At 39.4% G+C, this 27,212-nt stretch overlaps 1 protein-coding gene across 1 annotated transcript in view; it reads left to right on the plus strand.

Annotated features, from left to right (window-relative positions):
- Positions 1–346: 346 nt before the first annotated feature.
- Positions 347–27,212, plus strand: part of LOC135968497 (uncharacterized) — a 30,564-nt gene continuing 3,698 nt past the window's right edge. Inside the window, 4 exon segments of the mRNA XM_074026609.1 lie at positions 347–485; positions 2,356–2,482; positions 3,700–3,795; positions 5,283–5,456. Of these exon segments, the coding sequence (XP_073882710.1) occupies positions 480–485; positions 2,356–2,482; positions 3,700–3,795; positions 5,283–5,456 (403 nt within the window). The 5' untranslated portion in view covers positions 347–479.

Raw genomic sequence — 27,212 nt, forward strand, 5'->3', positions numbered from 1 at the left:
TAATGAGTGTCACCTGGCCATTTTGCAGAACTCTCTTTACTTGTGCCCTGTCCATGGATTCTGTTTATTGTTCTGGTGGAAGCCACCATGTTATTTTAATTAAGTGGTTCATGTGACTCTAAGGTGAGGTCAGAATCAAGTATGAGGAATTCAAAATACATTCATGAGAGTTAAGTTCCATCTTTGCATTAAAGAGTGGTTCAAGAACCCGTTCTGTTTGGATTTGGTAGGGACAGGACAGCGTGGCCCATATTTCCAGTACTGTAGTGGAAATTGCTGGTGCCTGTGTCAGGGGATGGCTCCTGAGGACAAAATAAAAGTGTATTTTTATCTCTATGGAGCTACTCATTGTTTCTCAATCTCTTCTCCTATAAAGGACAGAAATGGGTGGAGTTTCTCTGTCTTGGTTCTTCTGCCTGTGGATGTGGTGACAGCAGGTAGACCTGTGGTGCTGACACTTTTAAAGGCATGTTCTCAAGATGCAGGTATAATTTGCCCAGAGAATTTTATCTGAGAAATAATCCTAGAGAAGGAGGAGAAAGGGGAAAAAATTGCCTTTTTTTTTTTTTTCAGCTAAATATGTCTCAGATCAAGATCTGTGTCCACTCTGCTTCCTCCAGGAAACAAGTTTGGTACTTGCAAACCTGTACTTCTCTACTTGTGTTTTTCCGCCCTAATGAGTTTGTCTTTACTTTAAAAAATTCTTACAATAATCAAAGTCTCTGAAAAATATATTTTTCTATATACCAGAGCCTTCTCTACATTATGGCTTCTTATATGCCATGCAGAAATCTCACTATGAATTTATAATCTGCAATATTAAAAATGTCCCTTTGTGGCTGTTGAACATGGGAAGGTGTAGATACTCCAAATTCCTGTTGGGGAAAACCTGGGGTTTTTAGTGAAGACAGAGAACATGTAATGTTGAGGTTTCATCTGTGTTCTTTATTATGTCTATGCAGTATAGGATTAAGAAAATACCCATTGAAGCAGTATGGTATTTATTACCCAGAAAATTATAAAAAATTTGATAGGCGATAACTGCTCTTTACAGTACTAAAGAAAGACTATTTAAAATCACTATTAAAAATTACAGAACATGGGAGATACCTGTATCTTGAACTTTCCATAAAACTAATGTTTCCTTATGGTTAAATTCAGACTATAATTTACCTTTCAGGGGGCAGTATCTCAGCAGTAATGCTGTGTCCTTCTGGGTGCATCAGGACATTATAAAAGTTTGTTCTAATGTAGTTGATGTTAATAAATCACTTAGTTGATAAGCTCTCTGATACATGTTTTACTATAGAATTAATTATTTTTCTCTTCATTGTTAAGTATCTTTACGCAGCTGATGTGAACAAACCACCACATTTAATCTGGCAGCTGCCCTTCTTTCTTAGGTTTCCTTTGCATTTGTCTGTTTTTTGAAAATGAAGGCTCTCATCTTTATTTACAAACCAGAAAAACACAGGGTCATTCAATTACTGGATATTTGACAAAATAGTCTTTTTGGGCCAAAAACATTGGCATACTGATGAGCTTGTTAAAAATTCAGCAACTCAGACTTTATCCCTGATCTTCTGAAAAAAAAAAAAAAATCTGCATTAACAGGATCTCCAGCTTATTGTACACATAAAAATTTGAGTGATAGCTTCTAACTCAACATGTCTATTCCATCTGAATAATATACAAAAGTATGTCCATCTGAAAAATACACACAATTAATTCTTTTTTTTTTTTTTTTTTTTTTTTTGAGATAGAGTTTCACTCTTGTTGTCCAGGCTGGAGGGCAATGGTGCGATCTCAGCTCACCGCAACCTCCGCCTCCTGGATTCAAACGATTTTCCTGCCTCAGCCTCCCAAGTAGCTAGAATTACAAGCACAAAGCACCATGCCCAGCTAATTTTGTGTTTTTAGTAGGGACGGGGTTTCTCCATGTTGGTCAGACTGGTCTCAAACTCCCGACGTCAGGTGATCTGCCCGCCTCTGCCTCCCAAAGTGCTGGGATTACAGGCATGAGCTACCATGCCCGGCACACGATTAATTCTGTATGATGTAAATGTAGCACTCAAAATTGTACATGTTAGTGTTTATGCCCTCAATTTTATACTTTATTGTCCAGAAAAATACACTATATACACTGGTGTTATGGATCTTATAACACTTTGTTTTCTCAGAGTTAGAGAATACATTAGAGAATATTTCTAGTTGAAAACTATTTTATTGAATTATTTCAGTCACTCTTAGAAGTCAGAACCAGCTCTGTTTACTCTCTCCATTTTACGTTGAGTCAAATTAAAAATTATGCCCATGACCACTTGGTAAATAAGTGTGTTTGTGTGTGTTTTCCAGGGATCATTGACATTTCGGGATGTGGCCATAGAATTCTCTGTGGAGGAGTGGCAATGCCTGGACACTGCACAGCAGAATTTATATAGGAATGTGATGTTAGAGAACTACAGAAACCTGGTCTTCCTGGGTGAGAATAACTTTAATATGCAATTCCTAGTATACGCTATAGGTTTCATTTTGCTGCGGACTTTATTGGCCTGAACAAAGGAGGTTGAATGCAGGAATAAAGACAAAGACGGCACCAGGGGACTCCTTGCTTCTAGTGAACAAGGGCCATGAACTTCTATAGCTCTTCATATTTATTGAGTAAAGGAGATAGGGAGAAGGGGGAGGTTGTGGTCAGCTGCTTGACTTAGTGACTGTATTCTTTGAACAGTACTCTCCAGATGTTCCAGTAGTTAACCTCAAGGAGGTAGTTAACCCAGTAGTTAACCCAGGGAGTGACTGTCCTCAGTGTACCTTCTGGCGGCATGAGCAGAAGCAAGTTTGCCCACATTCTGCATTCATGATAAACAATTTGCCGTTTGATTCATTCAAGTCCAGTGGAATGCTGAGTTGGTCACAGCCCTCAGGCTTTCGGCTCCCAACAGCATTGCTCTTTTTTTTTTTTTTTTTTTTTTGAGACGTAGTCTGACTCTGTCGCCCAGCCTGGAGTGCAGTGGACGGATCTCAGCTCACTGCAAGCTCCGCCTCCTGGGTTCACGCCATTCTCCTGCCTCAGCCTCCCGAGTAGCTGGGACTACAGGCGCCGCCACCTCGCCTGGCTAATTTTTTGTATTTTTTTAGTAGAGACGGGGTTTCACCGTGTTAGCCAGGATGGTCTCGATCTCCTGACCTCGTGATCCGCCCGTCTCGACCTCCCAAAGTGCTGAGATTACAGGCTTGAGCCACCGCGCCCGTCCAGCATTGCTCTTTTGTATAATTTCTTTTTGGTAATTTATGCTTCAGATTTCTGTTTTCAAGAAAATCACAGGGAGTTTTCCATAGAGAAAAAAATTTCAAGATGTTTCATCTTGACCTGAACTTACCACATTCTTGAGCTCCTCTCTGTCCTTCACTTTAGATTAACGGTAATTTCAAAATTTTACTGGCATAAAATATTATTGCTCACACTTTAAAATCTAATTACCACCACCAATTTTTAATTCAGTAGTACCAGGTGATAAAAGTAAGAACCCACAAAATTAGAGTATTTTCTAAATATTTAGAAATTTCTGTTGTAATTTAGTATTTTGGGATAAATGTATTAGAACATTGTGTTAAATCCTCTTTACTGAGCACATTATTAAGTTTTTAATTGGAGAATATGAGCAAGAGGCATGTTACTTATTTTTAATAAAACAGGTATTGCTGTCCCTAAGCCAGACCTGATCATTTTTCTGGAGCAAGGAAAAGAGCCCTGGAATATGAAGAGACATGAGATGGCGGAAGAACCCCCAGGTAGGTGAGAGTGAATACAACAGACAACGTGGATGACAGGTCCAAAGTCAAGAAGAAAGCAAGTCCCTAAAGTGATATTGGAAGCAGTGTTCCAAAAGAAATAGTTTCTGGAAAGCCTAATTTTTATTTTTATTTTTAAATTTTCTCTCACACAGGGGCATCTTCTCTCTTTTGCTTTTAAAATATCTAAGAATTCTTCTTTCCCTTCAGTAATCTTCCTTCAAGTTTACAGTGACAGCCAAAGTACTGTTCATGGCATACAAGAGAGTGTGCAATCTGAGTTTTTTCATTTTTGTTTTTGTGGACACACAGATGTTTGCATAATTTCAAGACACTCCACGTTAGACTATCTTTTAAGTTCTCTTTTTCCATCATCTCTGAAATGTGTGAGAGTAGTGATTTCTGTATTATTGGGTGTTTTTTGTTCATTTTTCTGCACATTTCATCCTGTTTTTATTATACTCTTGAAATATAGTTTGAAATTATAAAGTATGATGTCCTTCGGCTTTTTTCTTTTTCTTCAAGATTGCTTTGGCTATTCACAGTTTTTTGTAGTTTCATGTAAATTTTATGATTGTATTTTTCATTACTATGAAAAAAAACCACTGGAATATTGATAGAAAGTTTATTGAATCTAGAGATCACTTTGGATAATATGGTGTTTTAGCGTTTATTCTTTGAATCGATAGAGAAAATGTATTTAAATTTATTTGTGTTTTCTTATTTTTTCATTGATAAATCTTTCACTTGAAAAGTTTTTCAGTTCCTCGGTTAAATTTGTCCTCAGATATTTATTATTTTAGTGCTATTTTAAATAAGATTGTTTTCTTCCTCTATTTTATCAGATAGTTTAAGTGTATGGAATCATAACTTGTGTGTTAATTTTATATTTTGCTAATTTGCTGAGTGTATTTATTTGTTTTAAAAGGTTTTAATGTACTGTTTATGGTTTTTTTTATAGAGAACATTGCATGATCTACAAGCAGCAATGTTTTACTTGTCTTCAATTTCAATGACTTTAAAAATTTTTTGACTAATTTTTCTTCCACATACATCCAGTGCTGTGTTAAAATAGAAGCTTTGACGATGGGCACAATATACTTTTGCGTTGGTGTCTCAATTTGAAGGAGCAAACACCTCAAAGTTTTGATAAACTGGTTTCAGAGGGTAAAAATCTTCCTTTCTTGGGCCCCCAGGGTGATAGAATGCCCTCTGGGTTTGTAGTAGAGCGGGGTTGTAGCTTGGTCACAAGGCTGCTGGCTCTGCACTAGGGTCAGCTTATCATAAAGGACTTGGGTAGTTGTAATTCGCATTTTACTTTTGGACACAGTAAATATCCTTTAGGACTTTGCTCAGTAGGATAGATGCTAGGGCAGGTTTCTGCAGTCAGGTCTGCATATGGTGGGCTTTATATTAGGATGTGGATTAGTATGGCTTGTACTGAGTACCAGAGAGGATTTCTGAGGTCACTGTGGGTTTCTACATAGGCAGAACTGGCGATGAACTGTGGCTTAGGAAGCTGGAACTGAGTCATGGAACTGTTATTGGGACCAAGGTCTGCAGGCCTGCCAGCTTGGCTCTAAATGGGTATCTCTCCAGGCTTCTGGAAGACCAAGACCTCTCACAGACTGTGGCTGGGAGAAGTTTGGGATGCTTACAGAGTAAGTTCAAAATTCTCAGTGGGATGGAGTTGGGTGGGACATTTTCTGGTCTGTAGTCAAGAGCAGGGGTCCTGTAGTTTGCCACCTAAATGAAAGCTTGCCTTCTGAAAAGGGTGCTCCTCAATCTTGGGCTCAGCAAAGTTTCACAATTCCCTCCCTGGATCTCAAAGCTCTCTTAAAGGCACTTATTTCCGAGATGGGGTCTCACTGCATAACCCAGGTTGGTCGTAATATTTTGGCCTGAAGCAATTCTCCAACCTTACTGTACCATGTAGCTGTCATTACAGATACTAACCATGATGCCTGTTTCTCTCATTAAGACATTTTTGTCATGGATGACTGACAAACTTTCTTGCTGTTGGGGGTTAAGCAAATAGGGCACCTTTTTCTTTTTATCTGCTTCTAAGAGTGTAAATGCTTTCTATCTATCTATCTCTTACAATCTTTGTCTTTTTGTGGCTGACATTTCATTTTGCATAACGTTATCAAGATTTATCTTTATAATTGGTAGACTGTTTTCTGCTTTTTGAAAACTGAGTGATATTCCAGTATTTTTATATTTCAAATTGTATTTACTGAATGATTTGGTGACAGAAATTTGCATTGCCTTTACCTGTTAGCTTACAGTAATAATTATTGCTATGTAAATGACTCCTCATATGACCATACATGTTAAAGTATATATATATGGGTTGCATTCTATTTCATTAGTTTAATTTTCATCCTTATACCAGATTGTTTTAATTCTGTAGCTTTGTAATGTCTTTTGAAATCAGGAACTTTAATGCCTGCAGCATTCCTTTATTATTATTATTATTATTATTATTTTTATTTTATTTTTTTTTTTGAGACAGAGTCTCGCTCTGTCGCCCAGGCTGGAGTGCTGTGGCCGGATCTCAGCTCACTGCAAGCTCCGCCTCCCGGGTTCCCGCCATTCTCCTGCCTCAGCCTCCTGAGTAGCTGGGACTACAGGCGCCCGCCACCTCGCCCGGCTAGTTTTTTGTATTTTTTTTTTTTAGTAGAGACGGGGTTTCACCGTGTTAGCCAGGATGGTCTCGATCTCCTGACCTCCTGATCCGCCCGTCTCGGCCTCCCAAAGTGCTGGGATTACAGGCTTGAGCCACCGCGCCCGGCCTATTATTATTATTATTTTAAGATTGATGGGAACTTTATTGCCTTTGGGGTTCGATATACTTTTGGGGTTGCTGTTTCTGTTTCTTCAAAAATACAATGAGAAATTTGAAAAACATTTCATTAAATTTGTAGATTACATTGACCAGGATTGACCAGGATGAACATCTTTACAATATTAACTATTACAACCTTTACATAAGAGCGTGCTCGAGTGTTTTGTTAAATTCCTATGTGTGTGTATATACATATATATGGTTTTTTTTTTTTTTTTAAGACGGAGTCTTGCTCTATCTCCAGGCTGGAGTGCAGTGGCACGATCTCGGCTCACTGCAACCTCTGCCTCCTGGGTTCAAGCGATTCCTTTGCCTCAGCCTCCTGAGTAGCTGGGACTACAGATGTGTGCCACCAAGCCTGGCTAGTTTTTCACATTTTAGTAGAGACAGGGTTTCACTATGTTAGTCAGAATGGTCTTGATCTCCTGACCTCGTGATCCACCTGCCTCGGCCTCCCAAAGTGCTGGGATAACAGACGTGAGCCACCATGCCTCACATTTTTTTTTTTCCAGTTTCTGTCTATTATTGTTGTATACTTGCATTTGAGTTTAGTCATAGAAAATAATTCATAAAATTTCAGTTTTAAAAAATTTGGTAAGACTTCTTTTTTGGCCTAAGAGGTGGTCTATCAAGAAATATGTTGTATGAGCTATTGAGAAGGGTGTGTATCCTGATGTTGAGGAGTGCTCTCTATACCTCTGTCAGAAATATTTGTTTTATACCACCTTTAAGTAGTCTGTTTCCTTATTAATATTCTGTTTTGATTTTTTTTTTAATTATACTTTAAATTCTGGGGTACATGTGCAGAGCGTACAGGTTTGTTACATAGGTATGCATGTGCTCTGGTGGTTTGCTGTACCTATCAACCTGTTATCTACATTAGGTATTTTTCCTAATGTTATTCATCCACTAGCCTCCCACCCCACCACAGGCCCCGGTGTGTGATGTTCCCCTTCCTGTGTCCCTGTGTTGTCGTTGTTCAACTCCCACTTATGAGTGAGAACATGCTGTGTTTGGTTTTCTGTTCTTGTGTTAGTTTGCTGAGAATGATGGTTTCCAGCTTTATCCATGTCTCTGCAAAGGACATGAACTCATCCTTTTTTATGGCTGCATACTGTTACGTGGTGTGTATGTGCCACATTTTCTTTATCCAGTCTATTACTAATGGGCATTTGGGTGGGTTCCAAATCTTTGCTATTGTGAATAGTGCTGCAATAAACGTATGTGTGCATGTGTCTTTATAGTAGAATGATTTATAATTTTTTGGGTACCCAGTAATAGAATTGCTGAGTCAAATGGTATTTCTAGTTCTGGATCCTTGGGGAATTGCCACATTGTCTTCCACAATCGCTGAACTAATTTACACTCCAACCAACAGTGTAAAAGCATTCGTACTTCTCCACATCTTCTCGAGCATCTGTTATTTCCTGACTTTTTAATGATCACCATTCTAACGGATGAAATGGTATCTCATTGTGGTTTTCATTTGCATTTCTCTAATGACCCGTGATGATGAGCTTTTTTTCATATGTTTGTTGGCCACATAAATATCTTTTTTTGAGAAGTATCTGTTCATATCCTTTGCCCACTTTTTGATTTTTTTTTTTTTCTTGTAAATTTGTTTAAGTTCTTTATAGATCCTGGATATTAGCCCTTTGTCAGATGGATATATTGGAAAATTTTTCTCCCATTCTGTAGGTTGCCTGTTCACTCTGATAGTTTCTTTTGCTGTGCAGAAGCTCTTTAGTTTAATTAGGTCCCATTTGTCAATTTGGCTTTTGTTGCCATTGCTTTTGGTGTTTTAGTTATGAAGTCTTTGCCCATGCCTGTGTCCTGAATGGCGTTGTCTAGGTTTTCTTTTAGGGTTTTTATGGTTTGAGGTGTTACATTTAAGTCTGTAATCCATCTTGAGTTAATTTTTCTATAAGGTATAAGGAAGGGGTCCAGTTTCAGGTTTCTGAATATGGCTAGCCAGTTTTTTCAACACGATTTATTAAATAGGGAATTCTTTCCCCATTGCTTGTTTTTTTCAGGTTTGTCAAAGATCAGATGGTTGTAGATGTGTGATGTTATTTCTGAGGCCTCTGTTCTGTTCCATTGATCTGTATATCTGTTTTGATACCAGTACCATACTGTTTTGGTTACTGTAGCCTTGTAATATAGTTTGAAGTCAGGTAGCATGATGCCTCCAGCTTTGTTGTTTTTGCTTAGGATTGTCTTGGCTATATGAGCTTTTTTTCTGGTTCCATATTAAATTCAGTTTTTTCAAAATCTGTGAAGAAAGTTAGTGGTAGCTTGATGGGGATAGCATTGAATCTAGAAATCACTTTGGGCAGTATGGCCATTTTCACGTAATCAGTTCTTCCTATCCATGAGCATGGAATGGTCTTCCATTTGTTTGTGTCCTCCCTTACTTTCTTGAGCAGTGGTTTGTAGTTGTCCCTGAAGAGGTCCTTCACATCCCTTGGTGGTTGTATTTCTAGGTATTTTATTCTCTTTGTAGCAATTGTGAATGGGAGCTCAGTCATGATTTGACTCTCTATTTGACTCAGGCTCTCTCTCTATTATTGGTGTATAGGAATGCTTGTGATTTTTGCGCATTGATTTTATATCCTGAGAGTTTGCTGAAGTTGCTTACCAGCTTAAAGAGATTTTGGGCTGAGACAATGGGGTTTTCTAAATATACAATCATGTCATTTGCAAACAGAGAGAATTTGGCTTCCTCTTTTCCTATTTGAATACCCATTATTTCTTTTTCTTGCCTGATTGCCCTCATGAGAACTTCTAATACTATGCTGAATGGGAGTGGTGAGATTTAATTTAACATCCAAGTTAAATTAATCCTCCTCACCACGGATACCCCCCTCACGTAGGTGTCCCTTGTTCACCATCCTCCATGAAATCAGTATCCCGCACAAGAGTGCTACTCTCCTCGCTCCGGGCCCATAAATCGTGGGGGTAGCTATAATGAACTGTATCCGGCATCTGGTTGTTTACCTCAGGGCCATATAACTAAGATCGCCCACACATTCCCCTTAAATAAGACATCTCGATGGATCACGGGTCTATCACCCTATTAACCAGTCTCGGGAGCTCTCCATGCATTTGGTATCTTTTATCTCTGGTCTGCACGCGACCCCATTGCAGAAAGCTGGTCCCACCACAACACGTCCCGCAGAACCTGTCTTTGATTCCTACTCCATGCCATTATTAATCGCACCTACGTTCAATATCCTAGCCCCACATAAGTTTTACAAGGTGTTATTTAATTCATGCTTGTAGGACATACCAATAATTACCATGTAATCCATTTTCAATCACACTGCAAATAACGCAGGAAACTATCAACAAAGCCCCCCACCCCCATCTCTGACTTCTTCTCCAAAAATTTACTCTTGCCAAACCCCAAAAACAAAAGCTTTCACACACCTAGCCAGAGATCGCGTTTTCATCCTTTAGGTGTGCACAACTTCAACTGCCATTTCCTCAACTAACACAAAATTACTTCACTTTACCCCTCTTAACTTCATCCCACTCCTTCTCTTTCCTACTTCCTTGCTCTCATGCACTTGTTCACTACTAAATATGGGCCCTCATTGTCACAACCCGAAAGACAGCACCTCACAACTATACTTCTCTCCGTGCTTATGTAGCTTAATTCACCTAAAGCAAGACACTGAAAATGTCTAGACGGACTTGCACACCCCATGAGCAAATAGGTTTGGTCCTGGCCTTTCTATTAGCTCTTAGCAATATTACACATGCAAGCATCCCTGCCCCAGTGAAGACACCCGATAAATCACTACGATCATATGGAGTAAGTATCAAACATGCACAATGCAGCTCAAGACACTTTGCTCAGCCACACCCCCACGGGAGACAGCAGTGACAAACCTTTAGCAATAAATGAAAGTTTAACTAAGCTATGCTACAATCTAGGGTTGGTCAATTTCGTGCCAGCCACCGTGGCCATACGATTAACCCAAGCTAATAAAAACCGGCGTAAAGGGTGTTTTAGATCTAGTCAAATAAATCTAAACTCGATCTAAATTGTAAAACCTTAGCTGATGTAAAATAAACTACGAAAGTGGCTTTAAAATTTCTGAACACACAATAGCTAAGACTCAAACTGGGATTAGAGACCCCACTATGCTTAGCCCTAAACTTCAATAGTTAGAACAACAAAAGATTTATGGGTAGAGGTGACAAGCCTACCAAGCCTGGTGATAGCTGGTTATCCAAGATAGAATTTTAGTTCAACCTTAAGTTTACCTGTAGAACTATCCCATCCCCCTGTAAACTTAATTGTTAGTCTAAAGAGGGACAGCTCTTCAGACATCAGGAAAAAACCTTGTATAGAGAGTAAAAAATCTGACCTCCATAGTTGGCCCAAAAGCAGCCATCAATTAAGAAAGCGTTCAAGCTCAACATCAATTATATAAAGATTCCAAACACACCACTAAACTCCTTATTCCACATTGGATTAATCTATCATTTCATAGAAGCAACAATGCTAATATAAGTAACATGAACATTTTCTCCGCCGCATAAGCCTAAATCAGACTGAAAAACTTCACCGATGCTTAACAGCCTAACACTAACAAACAGAAACAAGTCAGTATTACTCACACTGTTAACCCGACACAGGCATGCTTTAAGGAAAGTTTAAAAAAAGTAAAAGGAACTCAGCAAACTTAACCCCGCCTGTTTACCAAAAACATCACCTCTAGCATTACCAGTATTAGAGGCACTGCCTGCCCGGTGACACATACTCAACGGCCGTGGTACCCTGACCGTGCAAAGGTAGCATAATCACTTGTTCCTTAAATGGGGACTCGCATGAATGGCATCACGAGGGTTCAACTGTCTCTTACTTTCAACCAGTGAAATTGACCTGTCCGTGAAGAGGCGGACATGAAACAATAAGACGAGAAGACCCTATGGAGCTTTAATTTATTAATGCAATCAAAACTATACAAATCCATGGACCCTTACACCACCACACCTGCATTAAAAATTTTGGTTGGGGTGACCTCGGAGCATAACTAAACCTCCGAACAGCCTACGCTAAGACTACACAAGCCAAAGCGAACCAGCACCTGTAATTGACCCAATGACTTGACCAACGGAACAAGTTACCCTAGGGATAACAGCGCAATCCTATTCCAGAGTCCATATCGACAATAGGGTTTACGACCTCGATATTGGATCAGGACATCCTAATGGTGCAGCAGCTATCAAGGGTTCGTTTGTTCAACGATTAAAGTCCTACGTGATCTGAGTTCAGACCGGAGTAATCCAGGTTGGTTTCTATCTATTCTATATTTCTCCCTGTACGAAAGGACAAGAGAAATAAGGCCCACTTCATAAAGTGCCCTCATTCCATAGATGACCTAATCTCAATCTAACAAAATAACACCAACCCAACCCAAAAACAGGGTTTGTTAAGATGGCAGAGCCCAGCAATTGCATAAAACTTAAAACTTTACAATCAGAGGTTCAACTCCTCTTCTTAACACCATGTCAACAACAAATCTCCTACTCCTTATTATATCCGTAATGGCCGCCATAGCATTCCTCACACTCATTGAACGAAAATTACTGGGCCACATACAACTACGCAAAGGACCAAACACCATTGGCCCCTACGGGTTGCTACAACCTTTTGCTGACGCCATAAAACTATTCACGGAAGAACCCTTAAAACCTTCAACATCTACCACCATTCTCTACATTACCGCACCAGCCTTGGCCTTTTCCATTGCTCTTCTCCTATGAACTCCCCTTCCCATACCCCATCCACGAATTAACTTCAATCTAGGACTTTTATTTATTCTAGCCACATCTAGTCTAACTGTTTACTCCATTTTATGATCAGGATGGGCATCAAACTCAAACTATGCACTAATCGGAGCACTATGAGCTGTCGCCCAAACAATCTCATATGAAGTCACTCTTGCTATTATTCTCTTATCAGTCTTACTAATAAGTGGCTCATTTAATCTTCTCATACTTATCACAACACAAGAACACCTCTGACTCCTCCTACCATCATGACCCCTAGCCATAATATGATTCACCTCCACATTAGCTGAAACAAACCGAGCTCCTTTCGACCTCATAGAAGGCAAATCGGAACTAGTCTCAGGCTTTAACATTGAATATGCCGCAGGCCCATTCACCCTGTTCTTCATGGCTGAGTACATAAATATCATTATAATAAATGCCCTAATAACCACAATCTTCCTAGGCACATTATACTCTATTCATTCCCCAGAACTATTTACAACGTGCTTTACCACCAAAACACTTCTTCTAACCTCATTATTTTTATGAATCCGAACAGCATATCCTCGATTCCGCCATGATCAACTTATACACTTACTATGAAAAAATTTCCTCCCACTTACACTAGCTCTTCTCATATGATATATCTCAACACCTGTTGCAATCTCCAGTATTCCTCCGCAAACCTAGAAATATGTCTGACAAAAGAGTTACTTTGATAGAGTAAATGATAGAGGCCCTCATCCTCTTATTTCTAGGATTATAGGTATCGAACTTACCCCTGAGAACCCAAATTTCTCCATGCTACCTACCACACTCCATCCTAAGTAAGGTCAGCTAAATAAGCTATTGGGCCCATACCCCGAAAATGTTGGTTATACCCTTCCCGTACTAATTAACCCACTAGCCCAACTTATTGTCTACCTCAACATAATCACAGGCACTCTCATTACAACGCTAAGCTCACACTGATTCCTCGCCTGAGCAGGCCTAGAAATAAATATACTAGATTTCATCCCAATTCTAATCAAAAAAACAAACCCCCGTTCTACAGAAGCCGCTATTAAATATTTCCTAATACAATCCACCGCATCTATAATCCTCATAATAGCAATTATCTCCAACAACCTACTCTCCAGATGCTGAACCACAACAGACAACATCAACCAACTTTCATCTCTAGCCATGACAACAGCCCTAGCCATAAAATTAGGAATAGCCCCCTTCCACTTTTGAATCCCAGAAGTCACCCAAGGGACATCTTTAATTTCTGGCCTGCTCCTCCTCACATGACAAAAACTAGCTCTCATCTCAATTATATACCAAATACATTCTTCAACCAATACAGATATTCTCCTGACCCTCTCTACTCTATCTGTTATAATAGGCAGCTGAGGAGGCCTTAACCAAACACAACTACGCAAAATCATGGCATATTCTTCAATTACTCACACAGGCTGAATAATAACACTAACCTACAACCCAAATATCACAATCTATTACCTAACCATATACACTATTATGACAACTACCGCATTCCTAACTCTCAACCTAAACTCAAATACCACAACTTTTATACTATCCTGCACTTGAAACAAACTAACCTGACTAATACCATTAATATCAACCACCCTCCTATCCATGGGAGGCTTACCCCCACTAATCTGTTTCCTACCCAAATGAATTACCATTCAAGAACTTACAAAAAGCAATAACTTCATCATCCCCTCCATTATAATTACCATAACCCTACTCAACTTATACTTTTATATACGCCTAATTTATACCACCTCCATAACAATACTCCCTACATCCAACAATACAAAAATAAAATGACAATTTGAAAATACAAAACCCATACTCCTCATCCCCCCACTCATTATCCTCACCACCCTCCTCTTAACAATTTCTCCACTAACCCTAGTCATCCTCTAGAAATTTAGGTGAAGTAAGACCAAGGACCTTCAAAGCCCTCAGTAAGTTAAACCACGCTTAATTTCTGTAATATATAAGGACTGCAGATTCTATTCCACATCAAATGAATGCAAATCAATTACTTTAATTAAGCTAAGCCCTTACTAGATTAATGGGACTCAAACCCATAAAATTTTAGTTAACAGCTAAATACTCTAACCACTGGCTTTAATCTACTTCTCCCGCCGCAGGGAAAAAAGGCGGGAGAAGCCCCGGCAGAAATTAACTGCTCCCTTGAATTTGCAATTCAACATGAAAATCACCTCGGAGCTGGTAAAAAGAGAACTTTAATCTCTGTCTTTAGGTTTACAGCCTAATGCTTACTCAGCCATTCTACCCCCCTCCCCCACCTATGTTCGCCTACCGTTGGCTGTTCTCAACAAACCACAAAGATATTGGAACCCTTTACCTACTGTTCGGCACATGGGCTGGGATCATAGGCACAGCTCGAAGCCTTCTTGTTCGAGCTGAACTGGGTCAACCAGGCAGCCTATTAGGCAACGACCATATCTACAATGTTATCGTTATAGCCCATGCGTTTGTCATAATTTTCTTTATAGTTATACCCATCATAATCGGAGGTTTCGGAAACTGATTAGTACCACTAATAATTGGTGCCCTCGACATGGCTTTCCCCCACCTAAACAATATGAGTTTTTGACTTCTCCCCCCTTCCTTTCTACTGTTACTGGCATCTGCGGCAGTAGAAGCCAGTGCTGGGACAGGTTGAAGAGTTTATCCTCCTTTAGCAGGAAATTTCTCCCACCCAGGAGCTTCCGTAGATCTAACTATCTTCTCACTTCACCTAGCAGGCATCTCCTCCATCCTAGGGGCTATAAACTTCATTACCACTATTATCAACATAAAACCCCCTGCAATATCTCAATATCAAACCCCCTTATTCATCTGGTCAGTGTTAATCACAGCCATCCTTTTACTCCTCTCTCTACCAGTACTAGCTGCCGGCATTACTATATTAGTAACAGACCGTAATCTAAATACCACTTTCTTTGATCCTGCCAGAGGGGGGGGATCCTATCTTGTATCAACATCTATTCTGATTTTTCGGCCACCCCGAAGTCTATATCCTCATTCTACCTGGATTTGGGATAATCTCTCATATTGTGACATATTACTCCAGAAAAAAAGAGCCATTTGGCTACATAGGTATAGTTTGAGCTATAATGTCAATCGGGTTTTTAGGCTTTATTGTATGAGCCCATCATATATTTGCAGTAGGAATAGATAGACACACAAGCCTACTTCACTTCCGCCACTATAATTATTGCAATTCCCACTGGCATTAAAGTCTTCAGCTGACTTGCCACGCGTCACGGAGGCAATATCAAATGATCTCCCGCAATACTTTGAGCTCTAGGCTTTATTTTTCTCTTTACCATAGGGGGCTTAACCGGTATCGTGTTAGCAAACTCATCATTAGACATTGTACTACACGATACGTACTATGTTGTTGCACACTTTCACTATGTACTATCCATAGGAGCTGTATTTGCTATCATAGGAGGCTTCATTCATTGATTCCCCTTATTTTCAGGCTATACTCTAGACCAAACTTATGCCAAAGCCCACTTCACCATCATATTTGTAGGTGTAAATTTAACCACCTTCCCACAACATTTCCTCGCCTTATCCGGAATACCCCGACGCTACTCTGACTACCCCGATGCCTATACCAGATGAAATATCTCATCCATAGGCTCCTTCATTTCCCTAGTAGCAGTAATACTAATAATCTACATAACCTGAGAAGCCTTCGCCTCAAAACGTAAAGTCTCATTAATTGAACAGCCCTCTACCAACCTAGAGTGACTGCATGGTTGCCCTCCACCCTACCATACATTTGAAGAACCAACCTACATTAAACTAAACGAAAAAGGAAAGAATTGAACCTCCTAAAACTGGTTTCAAGCCAGCCCTGTGACCTCCACAACTTTTTCAATAAGATATTAGAAAAACTATTTCATAGCTTTGTCAAAGCTAAATCATAGGTTAAACCCTATATATCTTATATGGCTCACTCAGTTCAACTAGGCCTACAAGATACTATATCCCCTATCATAGAAGAATTAATTGCTTTTCATGACCACACTTTTATAATTGTATCCTTAATTAGCTTTCTAGTCCTATATGCCCTGTCTTCAGCTCTCACAACAAAACTAACAACACCAATATCACGGACGCCCAAGAAATAGAAACCATTTGAACCATCTTACCCGCAATCATTTTAATCTTAATTGCTCTTCCATCCCTACACATCCTATATCTAACAGACGAGATCAACAACCCCTCTTTTACTATTAAATCAATTGGACACCAATGATACTGAACCTACGAATACACAGATTACGGAGGATTAATCTTTAACTCTTATATACTCCCCCCATTGTTCTTAAACCCAAGAGACCTTCGACTTCTAGAAGTTGACAACCGAGTAGTTCTCCCAATTGAAGCCCCTGTCCGAATAATAATTACATCTCAAGACGTCCTACACTCATGAACAATTCCTACTCTAGGCCTAAAAACAGATGCAGTTCCTGGACGCCTGAATCAAACCACATTCACCGCTACACGACCAGGTGTATACTATGGACAATGCTCAGAAATCTGCGGTGCTAACCACAGCTTCATACCCATTGTCACAGAATTGATTCCACTAAAAATTTTTGAGATAGGGCCTGTATTTACCCTATAGACCCCCCCCCCCCACATCTCACTCCATAACTCTCTGCAAAATATTCTTATAATACACTGTACAGCTATCCTAGCATTAACCTTTTAAGTTAAAGATCGAGAGAAATACCCTCTCTGCAGTGAAATGCCTCAACTAGATACATCGTATGGTTTACTATCATCATAACTATACTCCCCACACTATTTCTTATTATACAATTAAAACTACTAAACACAAACTACTACCCACCTCCCCTACAAAAGAATCCCAATACACAAACCTACAATAACCCCTGACAATTGAAATGAAGGAAAATCTATTTGCCCCATTTACCTCTCCAACAATCCTAGGCCAACCTGCTGCAGTAATCATCATTTTACTCCCCGTGCTACTATTTCCAACCTCCAAACACCTTATTAATAATCGACTAATTACCATCCAACAAAACCTAATCCAACTAACCCTAAAACAAATAATAATATCCCATAATACCAAAGGACAAACCTGGTCCCTAATACTAACATCTTTAATTATTTTTATCTCAATAACCAATCTTCTCGGACTTCTACCCTACTCATTTACACTCACCACCCAACTATCTATAAACCTAGCCATAGCAATTCCCCTATGAGCAGGGACAGTAATCATAGGCCTTCACTTCAAAACTAAAAGCTCTCTGGCCCACTTCCTACCACAAGGCACACCCACTCCCCTTATTCCTATACTAGTAATTATTGAAACAATCAGTCTATTTATGCAACCAGTTGCCCTAGCCGTACGCTTAACCGCCAGTATCACAGCTGGCCATCTACTAATGCACCTAATAGGAAGTGCTGCACTAACATTATCAACCATCAACCTCCCTATCACCTCACTAATCTATGCACTTCTAGTACTATTGACCATTCTAGAAATCGCAGTGGCCCTAATCCAAGCCTATGTCTTCACACTATTAATCATCCTTTATCTACGTGATAACACTTAATGACCCACCAATCTCATGCCTATCACATAGTTAAACCTAGCCCCTGACCACTAACAGGGGCTCTCTCAGCCCTGTTAACAACATCAGGCTTAATTATATGATTTCACTTTTACTCCACCACTCTACTAATGCTAGGCCTACTAACCAACGTGTTAACCATATACCAATGATGGCGTGACATTATTCGAGAAAGCACCTACCAAGGCCACCATACAATACCTGTCCAAAAAAGCCTTCGTTATGGAATAGTCCTTTTTATCATCTCAGAAATGCTCTTCTTCACCGGTTTCTTCTGAGCATTCTACCACTCGAGCCTTGCTCCCACCCCACACCTAGGAGGACACTGACCACCAACAGGAATTACTCCCCTAAATCCCCTAGAAATGCCGCTTTTAAACACCTCCATACTACTTGCATCAGGAGTTACAATCACCTGGGCCCACCACAGCCTAATAGAAAGTAATCGAAAACAAACAATCCAAGCTTTACTCATTACAATCCTACTAGGCATCTACTTCACCCTACTACAAATTTCAGAGTACTGTGAAGCGCCCTTCACTATTTCCGATGGTATCTATGGCTCAGCATTCTTTATCACCACAGGCTTCCACGGACTTCACGTCATCATCGGATCTACATTCCTTATTACCTGCCTTATCTGTCAACTGTTATACCACTTCACATCAAACCACCATTTTGGATTCGAAGCCGCTGCTTGATATTGACACTTTGTAGATGTGGTCTGATTATTCCTTTATATCTCTATCTACTGATGAGGATCCTACTCTTTTAGTATAATTAGTACAGCTGACTTCCAATCAACTAGTTTCGATACTATTCGAAAAAGAGTAATTAACCTAGCATTAGCACTGACAATTAATACCCTTCTGACCCTCCTACTAATAATTATCATATTCTGACTACCCCAGCTGAACTCTTATGCAGAAAAAACCGATCCTTACGAATGTGGCTTTGACCCACTAAACCCTGCCCGCATTCCCTTCTCCATAAAATTTTTCTTAGTTGCCATTACCTTCCTACTATTTGACCTAGAAATTGCCCTACTACTACCCCTACCATGCGCTCTCCAAACAACAGATCTTCCAACCATGCCTAAATCATCAATTACACTAATTATTGTCCTAACCCTAAGCCTAGCCTACGAATGAACTCAAAAAGGACTGGATTGAACTGAATTGGTAAGTAGTTTAAACAAAACAAATGATTTCGACTCGTTAGATTATGATAACCATACTAACCAAATGCCTTTCATCTATATAAGTGTTACACTAGCATTTATAATCTCACTCCTAGGTATGTTAACCTATCGCTCACATCTAATATCCTCCCTATTATGCCTAGAAGGAATATTATCATCACTGTTTATTATAAGTACTCTTATAGCTTTAAACATGCACTCCTCACTAGCTAACATTATACCCATCGCCCTACTAGTATTTGCTGCTTGCGAAGCAGCAGTCGGTCTTGCCCTACTAATCTCAATCTCTAACACATATGGTCTAGACTATATCCACAACCTAAATTTACTTCATTGTTACAATTATACTACTACCAACAACGTGATTTTCCAAAAATAGCATAATCTGAATTAACCTTACCGTACATAGCCTAACCATCAGTATTATCCCCTTATTATTTTTCAACCAAACCAGCAACAATCTCCTCAACTACTCAATCCATTTATCTTCCGACCCTCTAACGACACCTCTCCTAATATTAACTGCCTGACTCCTGCCCCTTATGATTACAGCAAGCCAATATCACTTACATAATGAATCCCCCTCACGAAAAAATTCTCTCTCTCCATGTTAATTTTCCTACAAATCTCTCTAATTCTAACATTCATAGCCACAGAACTATTCATATTTTATATTCCATTCGAAACCAGTCTCATTCCTACCCTAATCATCATCATCCGATGAGGCAGCCAAGCAGAACGCCTTAACGCAGGCACATATTTCCTATTCTATACACTAACTGGCTCTCTCCCTCTACTCATTATGTTAATCTATACGTATAATAGTTTGGGTTCACTAAACATCATGCTACTCACGCTCATGGCTCAAAAAGTAACAACCACTTGATCCCACAATCTTACCTGACTAGCATGCATAATAGCCTTCATAGTAAAAATATCCCTGTACGGCTTACACTTATGACTCCCCAAAGCCCATGTTGAAGCCCCCATTGCTGGATCAATAGTCCTTGCCGCAGTACTCCTAAAACTAGGTGGCTACGGCATGATACGACTCACCTCTATCCTTAACCCTACAACAGAACATATAACCTACCCCTTCCTTATACTATCCCTATGGGGCATAATCATAACAAGCTCTACCTGTCTTCGACAGACAGACCTAAAATCACTCATCGCATACTCCTCCATAAGCCACATAGCCCTAGTAATCATAGCCTCCCTCATTCAAACCCCCTGAAGCTTCATTGGTGCAACTGTTCTTATAATCACCCACGGACTCACCTCATCCATATTATTTTGCCTAGCAAACTCAAACTATGAACGAACCCACAGCCGCATTATACTACTTTCCCGAGGACTCCAAATACTATTTCCATTAATAACCTTTTGATGATTTGCAGCAAACCTTACCAACATCGCCCTACCCCCTACTATTAACCTAGTAGGAGAACTCCTTGTAATAATAACCTCATTCTCCTGATCATACATCACCATTACGCTTACAGGACTTAATATGCTAATTACAGCCCTCTACTCCCTCTATATATTTACCACAACACAACGAGGAATACTTACATATCACACTACTAATATAAAACCTTCCTTTACACGAGAAAACATACTAATATTCATACACCTTTCCCCTATTATACTCCTGTCCCTTAACCCTAATGTTATTCTAGTTTTCACCTCCTGTAAATATAGTTTAGCCAAAACATTAGATTGTGGATCTAACCATAGAGGTCTGCCACTTCTTATTTACCGAGAAAGCTAGCAAGGGCTGCTAACCCATGTCTCCGTTTTTAATAAATACGGCTTTCCCAACTTTTGAAGGATTACAGTTATCCATTGGCCTTAGGAACCAAAAACATCGGTGCAACTCCAAATAAAAGTAACAACCATGTACACCTCCATTACCATAACAATCCTAACCACTCTAATTCTACCAATTGCTATTACCTTTATTAATCCCAACAAAAAGCACCTATACCCATACTACGTAAAAACAACTATGATATATTCTTTCACCATTAGCCATCTCCCCATAATCTTGTATATTCTCCTGGACCAAGAAGCAATTATCTCAAACTGACATTGAATAACAATCCAAACATTAGAATTAACACTAAGCTTCAAATTTGATTACTTCTCCATAATATTTATCCCAATTGCACTATTCATTACTTGATCTATTATAGAATTCTCACTATGATATATAAGTTCGGACCCAAACATTAATCAATTCTTTAAGTACCTTCTCACATTTCTCATCACCATACTAATTTTAATCACTGCCAACAACCTCTTTCAACTTTTCATTGGCTGAGAAGGCATAGGAATTATATCCTTCTTATTAATTAGCTGATGGTACGCTCGAATAGAAGCCAACACAGCAGCCACTCAGGCAATGTTATACAACCGTATTGGCGATATCGGCTTTATCCTAAGCATAACATGGTTCATCCTACATTACAACTCATGAGACTTTCAACAAATGTTTATCCTAAACCCCAACCCAAGTCTTCTCCCACTAATAGGTATTCTTCTGGCAGGAACAGGAAAATCAGCCCAGTTTGGTCTTCACTCTTGACTACCTTCCACCATAGAAGGCCCAACACCAGTCTCAGCTCTACTCCACTCCAGCACGATAGTTGTCGCCGGAGTATTCCTGCTCATCCGTTCCACCCTCTAATAGAAAATAATACATTAATCCAAAGCCTTACATTGTGCCTAGGAGCCATTACCACCATATTCATAGCAGTTTGCGCCCTAACACAAAACGATATTTAAAAAATCGTAGCCTTTTCCACCTCAAGCCAACTGGGCCTCATAATAGTTGCTATCGGCATCAACCAACCATACCTAGCGTTTCTACATATCTGCACCCATGCCTTCTTCAAAGCTATATTATTCATCTGCTCTGGATCCATTATTCATAACCTAAACAACGAACAAGACATTCGAAAAATAGGAGGGTTATTTAAAACAATACCCCTTACTTCAACCTCCCTATTTATTGGCAACTTAGCACTTGCAGGCATACCCTACCTCACAGGCTTCTACTCCAAAGACCTCATCATCAAAACCGCAAACATGTCGTATACCAACGCCTGAGCCCTATCTGTCACTCTCATTGCCACATCCCTAACTAGCGCTTACAGCACCCGAACTATCTTTATAACCCTAACAGGACAACCCCGCTTCCCAACCTCAATCTATATTAACGACAACGACCCCACCTTATTAAAACCAATCAAACGCCTCACTATCGGCAATATACTAGCAGGATTTCTTATCACCAACAATATCTCCCCTACTTCACTCCCCCAACCAACAATACCTCACCATCTAAAACTCTCAGCCCTATATCTAACCACCCTGGGCTTTCTAGTAGCCCTAGACCTTGCCCTTATAACCAACAAACTTAAAATAAACATGCCATCACACACATTTAAATTCTCCAACATATTAGGATATTACCCTATCACAATTCACCATATAACCTCCTACCAAAATCTGCTTATAAGCCAAAACCTATCCTTCCTCTTACTAGACTTAACCTGACTGGAAAAATCTATAACCAAAACAATTTCACATATCCACACTACCATCTCCACCATCACAACCACCCAAAAAGGCATAATCAAACTTTACTCCCTCTCCTTTCTTATTCCCCTCATTCTAACTTTATTCCTAATAACATAATCTATTACCCCGAGTAATCTCAATAATAATGTATACACCAACAAACAACGTTCAACCAGTAACCACTACCAATCAACGTCCATAGTCATACAAAGCACCTGCACCAATAGAATCCCCTCGAACTAACCCCGACCCCTCACCCTCAAAAATCACCCAATCCCCCATACTATTAAAGTTCACCACCACCACTAAATCATCAAAATCTGTAACTCATAAAATTAAACCCACCTCCATCGCTAATCCTACCAGAAAACTCACAAAAACCTCAAGCCCCGATCCCCATGTTTCAGGATACTCCTTAATAGCCATTGCCATAGTATACCCAAAAACAACTATCATACCCCCCAAATAAACTAAAAACATCATTAAACCCATATACGCTCCCCCACAATTCAAAATAATCACACAACCAACTATACCACTAACAATGCCAACCCTCCATAAATAGGAGAGGGTTTAGAAGAAAACCCCACAAACCCCATAACTAATAATACGTTTAACAAAAATAAAATATATGTCATTGTTCTCACGTGGACTCCAACCATGACCAATGATATGAAAAACCATCATTGTACTTCAACTACAAAAACATTAATGACCCCAATACGCAAATCCCACCCAATCCTAAAAATAATTAACCAGACCTTCATTGACCTACCCACCCCACCTAACATTTCTATATGATGAAACTTCGGCTCACTTCTTGCAACCTGCCTAATTCTACAAATTATTACAGGACTATTCCTAGCAATACACTACTCACCAGACACTTCCTCCGCCTTCTCCTCAGTCGCACACATCGTCCGAGAGGTAAATAACGGCTGAATCCTTCGCTACCTCCATGCCAACTGTGCCTCCATACTCTTCATCTGCCTTTTTCTACATGTAGGCCGAGGCCTCTACTACGGCTCCTTTCTTCTCACAGAAACTTGAAACACTGGCATCACACTTCTACTCATAACCATAGCAACAGCCTTCATGGGCTATGTACTCCCATGAGGCCAAATATCATTCTGAGACACCACCGTAATTACAAACCTACTATCAGCAATCCCATACATCGGAACCAATCTCGTCCAATGAGTTTGAGGTGGATATTCTATTGAAAGCCCCACCCTCACACGATTCTTTACCCTTCACTTTATCCTACCTTTCATTATCACAGCCTTTACTACTCTACACGTATTATTTCTACACGAAACAGGATCAAATAATCCCTGCGGAATTTCCTCTCACTCCGATAAAATCGACTTCCACCCCTACTACACAATTAAGGACATCCTAGGCCTAGCCCTCTTTTTCACAACCTTAATAACATTAGTATTATTCACGCCTGACCTTCTAAGCGATCCAAACAACTACATCCCAGCCAACCCCCTAAGCACGCCTCCACACATTAAACCAGAATGATACTTCTTATTCGCATATGCAATTCTACGATCCATTCCTAATAAACTAGGAGGGGTGTTAGCACTCCTCCTATCAATCCTTATCTTATTATTCATACCCACTCTCCACAAATCCAAACAACAAAGTATGGCATTCCGCCCACTCAGCCAGTTCCTATTTTGACTCCTAATCACAATTCTACTAACTCTTACCTGAATCGGAAGTCAACCAATAAGCCAACCCTTTATGACTATTGGACAAGTAGCATCCGTAATACATTTCACCACAATTCTAGTTTTAATACCACTTGCCTCCCTAATTGAAAACAACCTGCTCAAATGAACCTGCCCCCGTAGTATAAATAAATACACCAGTCTTGTAAACTGAAAATGGAAAACTTTTCCCTAGGGCAACTCAGAAAGAAAGTACTTAACTTCACCACCAACACCCAAAACTGGCATTCTAACTTGAACTACTTTCTGTCTTTTATGGTATGCAAGCTTTAAATGCAACTTAAGTATTAAACATTTCAATAAACTTTTATGTAAATCGTGCATTACTGTTAGCCGACATGAATACTATATAGTACTCTATATGTTTAACTGTACATAGCACATATTCTTACATACTTACTAAACACAGTCCCACAACATGCTTACAAGCAAGCACTCTAATAGATCAATCAACTGTAACACATAACAACAAGACTCAAAGCTCAAGCATCACAACCCGAATATCAACTAACCTATTGTTCATTTACAGTACATAGTACATTAAATCGTTCACCGGACATAGCACTTCCAAGTTAAATTAATCCTCCTCACCTCCTTGTCTTGTGCAGGTTTTCAAAGGGAATGCTTCTGGTTTTTGCCCATTCAGTATGATATTGTCTGTGGGTTTGTCATAAATAGCCCTTATTATTTTGAGATACGTTCCATCAATACCTAGTTTATTGAGTTTTTAGAACGAATGGGGTGTTGAAATTTGTCGAAGGCCTTTTCTGCATCTATTGAGATAATCATGTGGTTTTTGTCATTGGTTCTGTTTATGTGATGGATTATGTTTATTGATTTGCCTATGTTGAACCACCCTTGCATCCCAGGGATGAAGCCAACTTGATCATGGTAGATAAGCTTTTTGATGTGCTGCTGTATTCAGTTTGCCAGTATTTTATTGAGGATTTTTACATCCATGTTCATCAGGGATATTGGCTTGAAATTTTTTTGCTGTTGTTGTGTCTCTGCCAGGTTTTTGTATCAGGATGATGCTGGCCTCATAAAATGAGTTAGGGAGGCTTCCCTCTTTTTCTATTGTTTGGAATAGTTTCAGAAAGAATAGGTCAGCTCGTCTTTGTACCTCTGGCAGAGTTCAGCTGTGAATCCATCAGGTTCTGGACATTTTCTATTGGTAGGCTAATAATTACTGCCTCAGTTTCAGAACTTGTTATTGGCCTCTTCAGGATTTATTTTATTTTTATTTTTTGAGGGTTTTTTTTTTTTTTTTTTTTTTTTTTTTTGTCGCTCTCTCCTTCTGTTCTGCTCTTAGTTATTTGTTATGTTCTGCTGGGTTTGAATTTGTTTGTTCTTGCTTCTCTAGTTCTTTTAATTGTGATTTTAGCATGTCTATTTTAGATCTTTCTTGCTTTCTCTTGTGGGCATTTAGTGCTGTAAATTTTCCTCTAGACATTGCTTTGTCATAGTCCCAGAGATTCTGGTATTTTGTGTCTTTGTTCTCATTGGTTTCAAAGAACTTTTTAAGTTCTACTTTCATTTAATTATTGACCCTGTAGTCATTCAGGAGCAGGTTGTTCAGTTTCCATGTAGTTGTGCGATTTTTAGTGAGTTTCTTAATCCTGAGTTCTAATTTGATTGCAGTGGTCTGAGAGACTGTTATGATTTCCATTCTTTTACATTTGTTGAGGAGTGTTTTGCTTCCAATTATGTGGTCAGTTTTACAATAAGTGCGATGTGGTGCTGAGAAGAATGTGTATTCTGTTGATTTGTGCCAAAGAGTTCTGTAGATGTCTATTAGGTCTGCTTGGTCCAGAGTTGAGTTCACATCCTGAATATCCTTATTAGCATTCTGTCTCATTGATAAGGCTAATATTGACAGTGGGATGTTAAAGTCTCCCACTGTTATAGTGTGGGAATCTATGTCTCTTTGTAGGTCCCTAAGAACTTGCTTTATGATTCTAGGTGCTCCTGTATTGGGTGCATATATATTTAGGATAGTTATCTCTTGTTGTTGCATTGACCCCTTTACCATTATGTAATGCCCATCTTTGTCTCTTTTGATCTTTATTGGTTTAACGTCTGTTTTATCAGAGACTGGGATTGCAACCCCGGATTTTTTTTTTTTCTTTCCATTTGCTTGGTAAATATTCCTCCATCCATTTCTTTTGAGTCTATATGTGTCTTTGCACATATAGACTGAAATACAGCACTTAGATGGATCTTGACTCTTTATTCAATTTGCCAGTCTGTGTCTTTTAATTGGAGCATTTAGCCCTTGTATTTAAGGTTAATATTGTTATGTCATTATGATGCTAGCTGGTTATTTTGCCCATTAGTTGATGCAGTTTCTTCATAGTGTCGATGGTCTTTACAATTTGGTATGTTTTTGCAGGGGCTGGTACCAGTTGTTCCTTTGTGTGTTTAGTGCTTCCTTCAGGAGTTGTTGTAAGGCAGGCCTGGTGGTGACAAAGTCTCTCAGCATTTGCTTGTCTGTAAAGGATTTTATTTCTCCTTCACTTATGAAACTTAGTTTGACTGGATATGAAATTCTGAGTTGAAAATTCCTTTCTTTAAGAATGCTGAAT

Source organism: Macaca fascicularis, chromosome 19, assembly GCF_037993035.2.
Source record: "Macaca fascicularis isolate 582-1 chromosome 19, T2T-MFA8v1.1".
In the NCBI taxonomy this organism is placed as follows: domain Eukaryota; kingdom Metazoa; phylum Chordata; class Mammalia; order Primates; family Cercopithecidae; genus Macaca; species Macaca fascicularis.